Source organism: Dendropsophus ebraccatus, chromosome 1 (genome assembly GCF_027789765.1).
Source record: "Dendropsophus ebraccatus isolate aDenEbr1 chromosome 1, aDenEbr1.pat, whole genome shotgun sequence".
Lineage (NCBI taxonomy): Eukaryota > Metazoa > Chordata > Amphibia > Anura > Hylidae > Dendropsophus > Dendropsophus ebraccatus.
Genome location: NC_091454.1, coordinates 206666764 through 206683914, shown reverse-complemented (window position 1 = coordinate 206683914; position 17151 = coordinate 206666764). Strand labels below are relative to the sequence as shown.

At 42.6% G+C, this 17151-nt stretch overlaps 1 protein-coding gene across 1 annotated transcript; it reads left to right on the top strand.

Moving 5' to 3' along the window:
- Window positions 1-3166: 3166 nt before the first annotated feature.
- Window positions 3167-13780, top strand: LOC138767840 (C-type lectin-like). The gene is made up of 9 exons (XM_069945670.1): window positions 3167-3357; window positions 5777-5827; window positions 5922-6029; window positions 6641-6682; window positions 8263-8310; window positions 10271-10312; window positions 11741-11904; window positions 12592-12701; window positions 12984-13780. Exons 1-9 carry the CDS (start codon window positions 3315-3317, stop codon window positions 13120-13122), a joined length of 747 nt encoding a protein of 248 aa, XP_069801771.1. The 5' UTR covers window positions 3167-3314; the 3' UTR covers window positions 13123-13780.
- The last annotated feature ends 3371 nt before the right edge of the window (window positions 13781-17151 follow it).

Below are 17151 nucleotides of genomic sequence, written 5' to 3'. Positions count from 1 at the left end.
AGAAAGACCTAGGCAAGGCCCAAGGTGGAACCGGCAGCACAGTGGATCCATAAAGGCCATGCAGCTTGTCACAAAACACTGCAACAAGCCTTTTTTCTCAGTGGAAAAGTCTGTGATGTGAGCTGCAGGCCTCTTGTAGGCTTTGGGCCGGGGCAGCCAGGTGTGTTTGGGTTGTGGGGGGCCCAGGTGTGGCCAGGACCTGGGGTGTCCTGTGGAATGGATGCATGCTCTCCCCCCGGCTCTCCTCCCACACATAGCGGCTGCTGGGTAGAGGGACCCCCTGCTGGAAGTCTAAGGGTACTATTACACTAAACAATAATCGGCCGAATCGGCCCTATCTGGCCAAAATTATTATTCTGTGTAATAAACACAACGATCAGCCGATGATCGTTGTCATCGGCTGATCGTTCATATAGGTTTGGACCTATAATTGTCGGCCATTGGCAGCTGACGATAAGCAAAGTAAATACATTACCTATCCATGGTCCAGGGCTCCTCTTGCGCTGTGCTTCTCCCCGGGTCCCACGCACTGCAGCTTCAGAGCGTCCTATCTTAGCTGACAGGCCACTCAGCCAATCACAGGCCAGGACTGCCGCAACCAGTGATTGGCTGATCGGCCTGTCAGTTAAGACAGGACGCGCTAAGGCTAGGTTCAGACGCTGTAACTGTGCGGCTGTATTTTTTATGCGGCTGTAAATGTGCGGGTGAAACTGCGGCCGTGGGAAAAAATAGACATGCGGCTGAAAACATACGGTCATTTACTTGGAAATCTGGTTCAACTAAAAATAACAAATAAAATCTTAAGAAAGTGATGCAAACACCTCTGGATGCATCTGGGAAAGCAGGGAACACAGTTTACATAATTCGCTATTACCGGGGTTTGCGATCCTCTGCACTATAGCCGATGCCTCTCATGGTTAATATATTGAATTAATAAAACATATTTTCTTTGTAATAAAGTCCCTTTCATTGTTCAATAATTAAATGTAAACGATTTCATCATTTTGCTATTAAATATACTGTTAAAATAAATATATATATAAATAAATGTATATTTATATATATATTTATTTTTTGACAGTATATTTAATTGCACAATGATGGATTCGTTAGAATTAAATTATTGAACAAAGAAACTGTATTTATTTCAACGAAAATGTGTTTTATTAATTAAATATTAATTAGTACAGGAAGCTCCATAAGCCGTTAATTCATATTCCCGGCAATAGAGCTTTCTGTACTAATCATCACTTTACTTTAATTAAAACATCAAATGTTTCTTCTACGTATGTTATGACAATAGCATTATTAGAAGAAACATTTAGAATTATATGTGCGCTCAGCTGATTGGCTGTTCGGCTGAGCGCACATATAATGAGCCGGTCCGCAGTACAGTCACTTCATTGTGCTGCGGACCAGCGAAGAGGACACATCGGGGTGAGTATAGAGCTCTCCCCACCCCCTCCCCTGCACTGCACTCCTCCCAGCAAGGAAGGGGGGTCACTTAACCCCTTCCTTGCTGGGATGGGTGCAGTCTGGCATCAGTCTGGCCCCCAAGGGGTTAAGGGGGATGCAATACATCCTCCCTTAACCCCTTGGGGGCCAGACTGTAAGCAGCGATCTGTAAAGATGCTGCATACTGTAAGGAGCACAACACCGCTCACAATGATGGGTGTTGTGCTCCTGTTTGTGTGTTTTTTGTGTGTTTCTCCCTTTTTGTTTTTCAGATATCGGTATCCTGTGGATTACGTCGGATTCGGTGGACTACGTCGATGACCAGCGGTTGTTGTTTTAATTTTTTTAATAAAATGGTCAATGAGGGGTGTGGGGGTGTTTTTATTTAAATAAAAAATGTTTTAAACTTGTGTCTTCTCTTTATTTCTTTACTTTATAGATTTAGTAGTGGAAGCCGTCTAATAGACGGAATCCATTACTAAGTTGGGGCCTAGTGTTAGCCGGTCTAAAATGGCTAACACTAACCCCCTATTATTACCCCAGTACCCAATGCCACCAGGGGTACTGGGAAGAGCCGGGTGCCAGTGGTCCCGGAGCGTCAAAATTGGCACTCCTGGACCGGGCGGCAGCAGGCTGGTAAGATTTAGGCTGGGGAGGGCCTAAACCAATGGCTCTTCCCACCCTGGTGTTACCAGGCTGCTGTCGTTTGGTTTTTAACCCGGCTGGTTATAAAAATAGGGGGGACCCTATGCCGTTTTTTTTTTAATTATTTATTTATTTAAAAAATAAAACACATTTTCGTGGAAATAAATTCAGTTTCGGTGTTCAATAATTTAATTCTAACGAATCCATCATTGTGCAATTAAATATACTGTCAAAAAATAAATATATAGATAAATATACATTTATTTATATATCTATTTATTTTAACAGTATATTTAATTGCAAAATGATGGATTCGTTAGAAATAAATTATTGAACAACGAAAGTGTCTTTATTACAAAGAAAATGTGTTTTAGTAATTTAATATATTAACTATTAGAGGCATCGGCATTCGGCATCATTGCCGGCTATTTTTGAAGTACTCCGTACGGACCGCCTGTCAATCCTCGGCCGCATGTCCAGCCGCAAACAATGGTCTTGTTCATTTTTTACGGGTCCGTTTACGATCGGGCCGTAGATTCATACATAGTGTGCACTGTGCAGCCGCATATCCTATACTTCCAAGCATACACACGAACCACCAAAAATACCGCCGCACAATTACAGCCGCAAATACAGCTGCACAGTTACAGCGTCTGAACCTAGCCGGGCCCAGCTGCAGCGCGCAAGACCTGGGGAGAAGCCGACCACAAGAGGAGCCCTGGACCATGGATAGGTAATGTATGCCAGTTTAGCAAGGGCTGCAAGGGCATCGGTAATGATGTCCATGCAGCCTTTGTTAAACGATGTTAAACGAAAAGCAATATAACGCTGGTTCATTTGCTTTAAATATTATTGTAATGTTAAATAAAATAAGTTTGATCTTAAAAAAAACTAAACAAAAAAAAACTAAAATGATATAGGAATGGTGAAAATGAAGCCTCCCCTACCGCCCTCCTAGTATGTTATATATAGGCCATAGCACAGGAGGATCAGCTCTGTTTGTCCCCAGATTTGAGCTGAATCAGCATTTTCCATCAGCTTTTTCTATTCTTTCTACACTTTATCTGCTCTTCTGTCATTTTCCTGGCTCACAGGAAGTACGAGGAGCGAATGGCCATGAATTGGGGCATGTGATGTATTTGTAGTGCGGAGGTGAGCGTAATCCTTCATACAGAAGACAGTGAGAGTCAGGGGAGACACTTACACTGGACACAATGAAGAATTTTTATGAGCGATCACTGGATGAATCCAATACAGGTAACAGCAAAAATATCCAGAATATAAATGATTGGGATTGTGGGGGCATAAATGGAGATATGAGTGTCTGTAGGGAGACAGGAGAACCCAGTGCTGACTTGGTACTAGGATGGTATTCTAAACCATTAATAGGGTTTATCCAGGATAAGAAAACATAGTTGTTTATTTTCCAAAAACAGCACCACCCTTGTCCTCAGGTTGTGTGTGATATTGCAGTGGAATAGAGTTGAACTGTAATACCACACAACCTGAGGACAGTGGAGGTGCTGTTTTTGGAAGGAAGCAGCTGGGTTTCTCTAATGCCAGATAGCTAAGACATTTCTTCAATTCTAGATTTTTTTTGGGATCTGTGAATTTTTTTTTTAATTATTATTATTTTTTTTTACTCCATTGGCAAAAAGCAAGGGCGTCTATATAGTACTAAGAAAAAAGTAACATGACGTTCATTTATTATTTATTAGTTTGTTATCAGTTCTTCAGAACCATGGTAAAAGATTAAAGGGGTACTTCAGCAATTTTTTTTTAATGGAAAAAAAAAGTTATACAGATTTGAAAATTATCTCTAAGTGGTGTTTTTTTCCAGTCTGCCACCTCTGTCCATGCCAGGAACTGTCCATAGCAGGAGAGGTTTTCTATGGGCATTTGCTACTGCTCTAGACAGTTCCTGACATGGACAGAGGTGGCAGCAGAGAGCACTGTGTCAGACTGGAAAGAATACACCTCTTCCTGCACGGCTTACAGCAGCTGATAAATAATGGAAGGCTTGAGATTTTTTTTTATAGAAATTATTTACAAATCTGTGTAACTTTATGACACCAGTTAATTTGAAATCTAGTTTTTTTCCCTCTGGAGTACCCCTTTATTACCAGGAAAACACGTTTCAAACATGAGTTCTTTACCCAGTTCTTGATAAAGAATTCTTTGCCTTCTAAATGTGTTGGTTGTGTTTTTCCTGTATTAATGTTTTAGTTGTTTCATTCTTATATAATTTTAGGATTTCCAAGAAAATTCACTTCCTTTTTTGAAAGGTTTAAGGGGCATGTACGCCTTACAGTGTCATACAGCTATGGTGATAGAAACAAATAAAAAGATAAACTCCTGAAGGGGGTATCTCCGGGGGCAATATATATTGGCTACTGGGGTCTTCTTGTAATTGTATTGAGGGTGTCATTTTATATACCTGATGTATTAAACTTCATAGGTGACTACCAATATGGCCAACACCATAGACATTGCACTAGTTGTCACCAAGTCCCGGGCAATGAATCAGTATAACTCCTTTAATTTATAAGGTCTAGAAGTCAACAGAAATAATTTACTGATGTAACCCCCAGCCATGTATCTCCTACTCTCCTTATCGCGGCTATTCAGTCACATTACTTTCCGACCTCATGCTGATGTGCATAAGGTCGGAGGATAAAGAGACTGAATAGCCGAGATAAGGAAGGTAGGAAATGCATGGCTGGGGGTTACATATTGTATTCTGGTTTTGCTAAGCATGCTATTTTCTGCAGAAAGGTCCCAAAGGGCAAGGGGCATGGTATCATCCTAAATAGGAAATAACAAATTCACTTACTGTCCATTAGATTACAGTTACGGGACTGCACAATAGATTCTCATGACAAATGGGCGCACAAACCTAATTCTGTTGAGATCTGCTGTCTTAGTCCTAGTCTTAAAGAGTCACTGTCGTGTTTTTTTTTTGTTTTGTTTTTTTGCAGAAATCAATAGTACAGGCGATTTTAAGAAACTTTGTAATTGGGTTTATTAGGCAAATATGCCATTATCTGCATCCAAAAAGACTTTACCCAGGTCCCCCCCCCTCCTCTCTCATTCACTGCTCATTATCAGGAAATCTTGACTCTTTTACATCTGTTGTGCCCTGTCTAATCTATGGAGAGGGGAGAAAACAAGAGGGAGAGCTTAAAACTGCTTTTTCATGATTAAAATTCATTTTTCGGCTAATAAACCCAATTACACAGTTTCTTAAAATTGCCTGTACTATTGATTTCTGCAGAAAAAATTTAAACGACCGTGACACTTTAAATTAGCGGCCTATCTAAATTGCTCAGTGTGTGTCAGTTCTTCCCCTAGTTTAGAGTAAGTGTTTTAGCACCCAACCTTATAGAAATAGAAATCCTGTAGGACTATAAGTTTTTGTTTCATTAGATGCTCAGTACTCAGTTTCATTACTTTCCTTCACAGTCCTCCCACCCTGCCTACTCCCCTCCCCCAGCACTTCTGGCAAGCTGTTGTAGAACACCTTCCTATCCTTTCCACAGTTCTCATATCATAATCATCACGTCTGGATAACCCAGTCACCTCCTGCCCCCTTCTGACCTCGAGGTCCTGTCACCTTTATCTACATGTTTACAATGAAGTGAATCTGTTAAGTGAATGCTTTTTTCATTCCACCTAGATATGGACGCATCTTCATCTAACTTTAATGAGACATTTTTTAGCTACACAGGTAAGAGAAAGCACCTTTATGAGTTAACAGGTGTGAACTTACATTCAGTTCTATATAGTGAATACATTGTGTCTCTCCCCTGTATTTAAACCAGTTGGGCGTGCAAAGAAAAGCCAAGGCTGGATCACCCTAGCTCTAGTGGTTACATTGTGCATCATATTCATCATCCTGGGGATCCTCACTGGAATCCTGTTTGGACATTGTAAGTATCATAAATGAAAATATAGATGTATAATGGGGGCATACAAACCATTTTGGGGCTGAAGAATTTTAGTTTATATGGTCTCCAATGCCTTGATGTCTAGGGTCTTTACGTTCATGCACAGAGGGCATCTCACATCTACCCCCTACCGAAGGTTTAGCCACCTGCCCCATTGCCTTTGACAACCACAGCTTGCACCCTGTGCCATAAGTTATGGAAAGCTAGTGGAAAATGGCAACAGCCTGGTAGTATCATGTGGGTGCATCATGGCGATTTTACTTGAGCACAGTATTATTTGGGAACTATATAATACACCATATCAATACAAATAATTACATACAGCACCAATAAACCTTAACCAGTATCAGACAAGAATATAGCCATCTCTAACCAGGCGGCTCTCATATATTACTACTCTACTACTGGCTGCTTCCGTACTCCTGTCAATAACATAGGTCACCATGTTGATTGCCCTCCCCCCATAAAGTCACGGGGACACCTGCATCCTATCGGCTGACATTTGCTCCGTCATTTTTGTAGCTCTGTATTTGCTATTTCATGTGTCCTGCACATCAGTCAACAGGAACTCACTCTTTTCCTTCCTTTTCCAGATTCCACTATGAACGATGAGCTCTCGGTTCTGAAATATAATGGTAAATACCCTACAGCTAATAAAACTTAGTACAACATTTAAGTCATTTATAGAGGAACATTATGTAATATAATACTATTTCATGATAGCTTTATAGTCTATGTTATGCAGGATGTTCATAAAAAGCAAAAAAACATTCAATACAAACAAGAACTGTGTAAACAGAGAGGACCACAACTCTTACAAGCTGAGGTTGGAATAACCCTTTAAAGTTTCACTGTTGTTTCACAAATCTTTGACATAGAGCCGGGAGAAGACTACACTAAGCGCGGTCCTCTCCTATCTCTGTGTCATGTGATCAGTCAGACTTATCAGTCAGGCTCCATAGAGCTCCATTATAAGTCCGACTGATCATGTGACACAGAGGCGGGAGAGGACCGGGCGGCCTTCTCTCGGCTCTATCTCCCGATCGGTCAGGGTCTGAACACTCAGTCCCAGACCATTCAAAACTTTTTTGGAAACGTTTTTTGGAACGTTTTGGGAAACGACAGTGACACAGGAGAAGTCCGTCAAAATTTTTTTTATTAAAGTATTGTATTGCCCCCCCCCAAGTTATACAAATCCCCAATATACACCTATTATGGGAAATGCTCATAAAGTGCTTTTTTCCCTGCACTTACTACTGCATCAAGTCTTCACTTCCTGGATAAAATGGTGATTTCACTTCCTGGATAACATGGTGATGTCACTTCCTGGATAACGTGGTGATGTCACTTCCTGGATAACATGGTGATGTCACCTCCTGGATAACATGGTGATGTCACCTCCTGGATAACATGGTGATGTCACCTCCTGGATAACATGGTGATGTCACTTCCTGGATAACATGGTGATGTCACTTCCTGGATAACATGGTGATGTCACTTCCTGGATAACATGGTGATGTCACTTCCTGGATAAGATGATTATGTCACGCCCCGACTCCCAGAGCTGTGCGGGCTGTGGCTGCTGGAGAGGATGATGGCAGGGGGATACTGAGGGACACAGGGCACTGGAGGGACACTGAGCATCCCCAAAACTGCCAGGGATGGGTAGGTGAAAAAAAAACCAACATGCACTTGGGCACCTGAGATGTGATTTGTCAGGCTCACCCAGCCAGTCAGCGGCAGAGGCAGGACACTGCTACAACCACCGACTGGCTGAGTGGGCCTGGAACGTCACATCCCAAGTTCCCTCTCTAGACCAGGAAGCGGCCAGGGGCTGAGGAACTGGAGCGGAGGACAGCGGACAACAGCACTCAGACCCGGATCAAAACTTTGACCTGTCTCTATGGCATGTCAAAAGTTTTTTTAAACAACAGCTACACTTTAAAGGGATTACAGAAACATGGCCGATTTCTTCTTGAAACAGATCCACTTTAGGCCTTAGACAAACGAAGGCTGAACAGAACAGCACCACTAAACCAGATTGAAGCTCATATCTTATAGAGGCCATTCTGGGAATAGAAGAAGCAGGATTTTAAGTTTCTGTGGACAATTGTTCCAATTTCTCATTGCACCAGACCATATACACCCCATGCTGATCATGCAAACATTCCTATTTCACATTATCTAACTGGTCTTTCTTCCTTGCTTTCTCCAGTTTCGGAACCAGTTGTGAAAAATGATGTCTCAGAGCTATGGAAATCAGGTAAGTACAGAAACAGGATTCCTACAAGAGGGCGTAGTGCTATATGAGTGCCTTTATTCTCAGGGTGGTTGGGTTTACTTCATACACTTCCCATCAGCTCATAGTGGAATCAATAAGGTGGGTGTCCAGTGACTGGCTACATTGAGAGGTGGCTGCTCCCTTGTATGATAAAAAGCAATGCACATGTGTGCAGCCAGTTCCCCATCCAAAGCTGTTGCAGAACATCTACCTACCTTACCTACTTGCCACAACAGCTGTAAATAACTGCGGACAACTGGGAGGCGTTCCCTATGCTGCAGTAAGTGCAAACACAAAACAAGACAAACACAAATAAAGAATAGTCAGCGGGCAAGGTTGGCAACAAACGGGCAGCAGAAGTACAAAGTCAGAATCCACAAGCAAGGTCGAGGTCACAAAATCACTAATACACACGGTAAGGAGAAACAAGGACAAAGCACTAGGCGCAATAACAGACAGTAACCAAGGTAAACGGTGAAACAGAAACCAGAGACAGTAACAAGAAACAGGCAAATATAAGGAAACCAGGAATACAAACAAAATGACAAAAGGCTGGATCTAGCTGACAGACAAGCTGCACAAGACTATCAAGAGCCCAGACTGAAGGAAGAGAGAAGCTTATGAGGGAACAGAAGTCCCGGACTCCAAGCTAATAGGTAGAGCAGGAGAAACAAACAAGAGAATCACAGAAAGCCAGAGGTCAGGAGACCTGTCAATCAGGGGTGTAGCTAGGATTCATGGGGCCCCTGAGCAAAAAACTGTAAGGGCCCCCCCTCCCCTTTGCACAACACAAAGCTGTATATATATATATATTCGGTTACGTGGCCAAAAAATGAAATCTCTTGCGACCAGAGGCAGAATCTGCCTGCAGCTACAAAAGTTACTGGCAGAGCAGAGAGCCAATGGCTGCTTGTTCTGTCAGTCCACTGTATTTAAACAATACCTTCTGCTTAACCTCTCATGTACTGCAGTGTGTGAGTGACCCAATGTTCTCTTACGTGCTGCAACACAAAAAAAAGTTAAAAAGGAAGACAAGGAGATCTCTGTTTCACTGCTCCTGCACTGATAACCCCTGGTTATCAGTAGAGATGAATGAAGTTATCAGAGCAGTGAAGCAGAGATCTCCTTGTCCTCTACCTATTAAACCTTTTTTTTGTTTTGCAGCATGTAAGGGTCCATTTACACAGAAAGATTATCTGACAGATTATCTGCTGATTTGAAGCCAAAGCCAGAAACAGACTATAAACAAGATCAGGTCATAAAGGAAAGCCTGAGATTTCTCCTCTTTTTAAATCCATTTCTGGCTTTGGCTTCAAATCTTTGGCAGATAATCTGTCAGATAATCTTTCTGTGTAAATGGACCCTAAGTGAACACTGGGTCACCTATACACTGCAGTACATAAGGGGGTTAAGCAGAAAGACACAAGCAAGCTCTTATTTTCCCTGTGCATCCCTGGGCCCCCCTCCCCCACTGGCTCCATAGCAGCTGCCTACCTTGCCTCTATGGTAGCTACGCCACTGCTGTCAATCAGAACACAGCAGAGACAATTAGTGAACAGACGACAGCAAGGAAAGTGCAGGGAGAACTGAGAAAACATGGACCGGATCGCAAAAGACATAAGCAAAGAACAGAACAAAACCAGGCACGGACTTAATGCCAAAAGCGCAGTCTTTGGCGCAGAGGTCGGATCTTCACCGCAGAGGGTGGCACTGATGCCTTTTCAGGCAGGATTATGACACATTACTATTAGTGATAACAATATATCAGTAAATTATGTATCTAGCTGTGACAGTTGTATTCAAATGCAATCTTCTGATACCGAAATACCCGTTTAACGCCTGCTTCCGGAATGGCAATCAGCACTTTGAACTCCCCGATGAGATAAGATTTATAAGGTATGAGAACTTGTATACACAATCATTTTCTGATTTCTCGTTTCAGTTTTGAATATCATGGGCGATCTGTCAAAGTTAAAAGATAAAGGTAATGTCCACATATAAAATCCATCACTGCTGATCCGAACAAGCGTAACATCTCATATGGCTTCATCTTAATCTCTATCCCATTATGAAAATGCTTACGTAGTCAACAAAAGCGTGACTAATGACCATGGCCACCTAATGGAACAAATTCTCATTGGTTAAATTGGATTTATTAAAGAAAAATTTCGACCTTTTGTGTTTCGCAGCTTTTATGTCTTGCAATACAATAAAAGCTGCTGGATGCTGTTCAGCGATTATTCTGTAAGACAAGCTCACTGACCACTTAGTCCATAGACCCAATTTTTGCTCTCCTGAATACACTTTGATTGTAAAGATGTCTACAGAGCGGAGAGAGCGGCTGAGTGGTCAGGGAGCTTGTGTGATGGATTGAGCTCTGGAAGGCATCCAACAGCTTGTATCGAGAGACAAACTGCTAAACTGCAAAACAAAAAAAATCCTTAAAGGGGTTGGCCACTTTCTAGCAAAATAGGTCAATACAAAGTATTAGTAAGTGTGCTCACTGTATATACTGACAGCAGCTCCCTGTGTATCTCATAGAGCTAAAATCAGACTCCTCTTCACCAGGCTGGGGTGCCCTGCTCTGTTTTGTTTCTGTCCATAAAATGGCCGACATGGAGGAGCATGTGACCATGCCCTGTCCCCTGTGTCCTCCATAGACATATACAGGCTCAGTGGTGGACACTGGGGGGCGGAGCATGGTCACATGCTCCTCCATGTAAGCAATCTTATGGACCAAAACACCACAGAGCAGGGCAGCACAGCATGGAGAAGGGGAGTCTGATTTTAGCTGTATGAGGTACACAGGGAGCTGCTGTCAGTATATACAGTGAGTACAGTTGTTAATACTGTACACTGACCTATTTTACTTTAAAGTGGCCAACCCCTTTAATTGTTTCTATAGTCTTTAAAGCGAAGAAATAATTATTTTTATCTTTCATTACCCTGTTGATGTTGGCACAGGGATCCCAGTGGAACGTCCCATTTTCCAAAACGGCACCCAGTTCCTGCGCTCAGTGCCGTTTTCTTCTTGCGCACCGACCCACTCTGTGCACTGGAGGCGGGCCCAGTGTATGAATATCTCCTCCCCACAGTGACATGCCCCCATTAGAATCAAGCCTGGCCAGGTCACTGAGGGGAGAGGATATCATTACACTGGGAGCAACAATCACATACCCTACCAAAAAGATTGGTTATCATGTAGAGGTGGCCCCATGTGAGTGGTGATAATAATAATAATACTGAATGAAAAAACTTCCAGCAAAAAGCTTGACAAGATTTGTATCTGGGCAGAAACGTCCATTATAACGGTCTCCCCTTTCCTAGATTAAATAATATCCATACATTACCTGCTTTTACTGTGTTTCCGATCACATAATTCGTATGCCTCACAGCCTTTTCTTTTCCATAGTGGATATCACAGGAGGCTCCTGCACTACCTGTCCTCCTGGATGGAAAAGCATTAGATCCAATTGTTATTTTTTTTCATCATTGACTGACACATGGGAAAACAGCAAAGAGCTCTGTGCAGGACGTAATGGGATCCTCATTGCCATTAGGGACGAGTTTGAAATGGTAAGTCCCATTCAACAAAATGGACTATACTCTATAATGAAATTTGTTTGCCCTCCTAACCGCCCACATCCTTCGGACCGGAACATCCTCCGGTGGGACCCCAGGTCGTTTCTCATTGGTTCTTCATTGGTGTGCCTCCAGGATCATTTTCTTTGGTGGGCCCCAGATACCCCTGTCCAACACTGGGTCCCAGAACACTTTAGGATTTAATGAAGAAGTAATGCAGGACACCAATGAGCATGCTGCATTATCCTGGATAGAGGCTACTTAAAAAGTACACCACATTTTTTCCAGACCAGAATTGCCAAAAAATAATCTGCTTCAACGTAGGAGTTAAGTAGAAATGGGTAATTGCAAATTCAATAAATTATTTCTGCATTATAATTGTTCTGGGACGGTTTGAGGGACATGACATCAAGGGTGGTGGTCTCTGAATTCTCCAGATCTCCATCCGATCAAACATCTGTGGGATGAGCTGTAATAATAGAGCCGCTAAAGAGAGTTTAAGTAAATGGGACAATGCTATGGTTCCTGCAAGGTGCTTAGATACAAGGGACACATGTAGAGGAACGTAGCACTGTCCGGTGGTTGTATTAAGGCTTTTCGAGATATCATTTGTGTACCTTTATTTACCTTTTATTATTCACGAGACAACACAGTAGTAACTGCGCCTTTATTGGTTTCCAGACTTCTTTACTGACGATCATAAAACAAGGAAGATACTGGATAGGGCTGAAACGGGATCCTAAAGACATTGAAACGTGGTTGTGGACAGATGGATCGCCAGTGACGTACAGGTAAGAGAAAACTATTAATTTTCATTATATACAAAAAAAGGACACCACAGGTACGACATGCCGAAGGGGGAAAAGAATGGCATTAAAGAGGTCCACCCAAGTTACAGGTACTCCTAGGAAGGGCTGATCAATTGTAATCCCCAGGGAAAATGCCAGTGTGCTATCTCTATAGTTGGGTCAGGTCTACCCAAGGGAGATCCACTCCTTGGCCTACCTTCTGAAACTGGGCAGTTCTATATACATTTTGAATTATTGTAATTTATTTTTTTTCTTTTCCTTCAGTGCCTGGAACGAAGGAGAACCCAACAATGATCGAGATAATGAACACTGTGCAGAAGTATTGGGAGGAGTTCAAGCATGGAATGACCGGCCATGTAATCACAAGGTCAACTACATATGTAGGGGTGTGTGGAGCTGTTAAAGAGGGGGTGTCTTCACTTTGGACAACCTCAATTCTTGATTGCCCCCTCTTCATAAACTAATCATAGGATGGCTGCCTGCTAGTAAGCTGCTTATGTTTTCTAAACTGCAAAGATTAAGAACTCGGAGCTACTGTATATTGTCTATGTGCCACAAAGTGACACTGCTGCAATACATTATATTTCACATGGGGCATTAGCATAGTGAGGCTCCCCCCTTTAACCGGATGGCTCCATCCAGCCAATAATCATCCAGTCCTTCCTGTGCCACACTGCATTGTGACTAGTAATTTCACACTGGAGTTCCGGCCATGTTGAAAGACCATGATCAGCTGACATGCACAATCTCGTCTGATCGTGGTCTTTCAACAAGTTGAAACAAAACAATCATGTTAGTGACGGTCTGCTGCTTGTCACTCTGTGTAATAGGAACGGCGGCAGTAGACCGCTGCCGACTTCAATGGGCGGCCTGGGCTATTTAAGGCAGCCCTTCTCGCTGTTCCTGCCTACGTGTAATAGCACAGGCAGCGAGCGGGCAATAAGGGGCAAGCAAGTACTGACCTGATAGGTCGGCAGTCGCCTTTCCCTCAATATCATGCCGTGTAATATGGCCTTAAGGCTGGGTTCACACCATGTTTTTGCAATCTGTTTTTTTTTTTTTTTTTTAAAAACGGATACATTTGTGTGCATCTGTTTTGATCTGTTTTTCCATTAACTTCCATTATAAAAAAAAAAGCGGATCAAAACGGATCAGTTTTCTTTTAATGGACCCAAAAATGAGGTCAACTACGTTTTTGGGATCATAGAAGAAAAACTGATCCGTTTTGATCCTTTTTTATTTTTTGTAAAGGAAGTCAATGGAAAAACGGATCAAAAAGGATACACAGAAATGCATCAGTTTTTTGGAAAAAAAAAACAAAAAAAAACCCCACAAACAAACAAACAAAAAAAGATTGCAAAAACATAGTGTGAACCCAGCCTAACTGTATCTGACTAGTCATAATGTAATACATCAGGACCGGACCCAGGGGATTATTGTGGAAACATTGTGAAATATCACAGGAGTGTGGCTTCAGGCTGTCCAATGCACACCTTCATGTAATTTTATGTCAAAGTATAATTAACCCTTTCACGACCTGGGGTCATTGATGCCCCAATGCCCAGGTCGTTTTAGGATATCAACTTATGGGATCATAATGATCCCATAAGCTGATGTCCCAATGTCTGCAGATCGCATGGCCACGCACCCTCCCTTCCCTCCCTCCGTCCCCCCGCCAGCCTTTGTAGCCAGGAAACCGGAAGCCTGAGGCTTCCAATTTCCATGGCTACCATCGGGGTTCCGCGATCACTTTGCAGAGCCTCGACGGACACCGCCAGAGAATTCTCCCTCTGTAGAGGGAGAATTCTCTGTCAGGAGCCCTATAGATGCTGCGGTCGTGCTGACCGCAGTATCTATAGGGTTAACTCTCAGCACCGGAGCGCGGCTCCGGTGCAGAGAGTTGTGGCGGGTCACCGGCTATCACTGATAGCCGGGACCCGCTGTGGATGACACAGGCGCAGCTCCTGCGCCTGTGTCATCCTGGATCATTAATTAACGTTGCTGCAGCATCAGGCATAGGCTGCAGCATTGTTAATTAATTGTGGAGCGGCGGGAGGAGGTTAAAAAAAACCCTCTATCATTTTAGACAAACAGACACCGTCACAAGACCAAGCACCAATCAGCGAGATCGGAGCTTGTTTACAGGACCTTTGCAAGGCTCAATTAATTATGTGGCCGGGCACAAATGATCACCACATTGTTTATGTAGCAATTGATGTTACCAACACAACCTCCAATTGGACAAAGCAATGTGTTGCCAGTAAGGATGATGCTATAGACCACATAAAAGATCCAATCAATAAACGAGTGTTTACTTGTTTGACGGCTGACCACTGCATGTAGAGACCGTTTTCACATGGGTCGACAATATTCAATTAGGATTCCTAGAAACACTTCACTCACTTCCACTCACTTCCACGGGTCTTTATTGTTGCTCTCCATTACACAGAACCAGGAAGCAGAACGTTTCATTCAGCTTCCTGTCTATTGAGCGTATCTGTGAATATTGTATCATGTCAGGGCAAAGACTGGCCGTAATAATAGATCTAAGCTCATGACATTAATGCAGCATGTACATTCTATGACAAATGACTGGAGAAGAGCCTATGTCCACATGTACAGTATGTATAACCCTTTGCAAATTTGCATAAAAGCAGGAATTCTATATATATGTGTCAAACAATACAAAATGTAACGTGAATGCTCCAGGCCTGTGTATAATAAACACTGGTGTTATGTAAGAAATGGGAACCGAGTTCTGTGACTTTTGTTGTTCTGTTTTCTGGATTGGTCATAGTGAACATAGTCTTAGCACAGATTTTTTTTTATTTTTCTTATAAATGGGGTACTCCGGCAAAATTTATTTTCTTTCAAATCAACTGGTGTCTCAAAATTATGTAGATTTGTAATTTAATTCTATTTAAAAATTGTAAGTCTTCCAGTACTTATCAGCTGCTTTATGGCCTGCAGGAAGTGGTGTATTCTTTCCAGTCTGACACTGTGCTCTCTGCTGCCACCTCTGTCCGTGTCAGGAGCTGTCCAGAGCAGAAAAGGTTCTCTATGAGGATTTGTTACTGCTCTGGACAGTTCCTGACATGGACAGAGGTGGCAGCAGAGAGCACTGTGTCAGACTGGAAATAATACACCACTTCCTGAAGAACATACAGCAGCTGATTTGTACTGGAAGACTGGAGATTTTTAAATAGAAGTAAATTACATATCTAGATTACTTTCAGACTCCAGTTGATTTGAAAGAAAAAGATTTTCACAGAAATTCCCCTTTAAACCAGGCCTATAAAACAGGTTGTTTTTAAAGAAAATATACTGAACTCTTTTTCTAATTTCATCAGTGTCTTCTCTATAGAATTCAATAACTGTGCTCAGTGTTTTACAGTTTTATTCAAAAAAAAACTATTTGTTGGCTGGAATAGAAAAACAGAAGCAGGAAACCTGGAGACATAGAAAGAGCTTCGCTAAGTAGATTTTTGATTTTGTTGAAAAGTAAAAAACAGGAAGTTCCTGAAGTTCCTGAAACACTATGGATAAAGGATTACAAGCTCAGAGAGGAAGAACCCTTTAAGGACCCGGTCAATTTTGGCCTTCAGGACAAAGCCCCATATTCAAATCCGAACTGTCCTAATGTGTCAATAACTTTGTGATGATATAACAGATCCAGATGATTGAGGTATTTTTGTCAGGATGTTAGAGGGCTTAGAAACTTAGCAGCAAATTTATATATTTTCATAAAAATTTTGAATTTACAAAGGACCTGTTCATTTCTAAAGTGGAAATCTGGGAGGTCTGTGGCAAGAAACCCCCATAAATCACCCTATTTTAAAAGGGGCACTCCCCCAACAGAATTTAGAAATTCTGTTTAAGTTAAAGGAGAAGCCCCGCGAAATTCGAAAAAAGGAGGAAGGCGAGGCAGGGGAATAATAAATAAAGTATACTTACCCGTCCTCGTGCCCCATAGCGCCAATCCTGGGTCCAGCTGACAGCCGCCAGTGTCCTGCAGCTCTTCCAGCTGCAACGTCACATGTCCAACTGAGTGATTGGCCACTCAGCCAAGTAGTGACTGGGACGGGACACCACTGTAGTCACTGACTGCCTGAGTGGGCCTGGAACATCATATCCCAGGTCCTCTCAGGGTGGGTTCACACTACGGAATTCTCGCGGATAAACTTAGCGGAATTCCGCTGGCTGTACACGCTCACGGACGCGCCCCTTTTCGCCCTCTCCATAGACACCATTCTATGGGCCGGCTGATTCCGCATTCCGCCGAAAGAACTGACATGTCAATTCTTTTGGCGGAATCAGCCGGCCCATAGAATGGTGTCTATGGAGCCGCCGGAAAGGCGCGCGTCTGTGAGCGCGTACAGCCGCCGGAATTCCGCAGAGTTTATCCGAGAGAATTCCTCAATGTGAACCCACC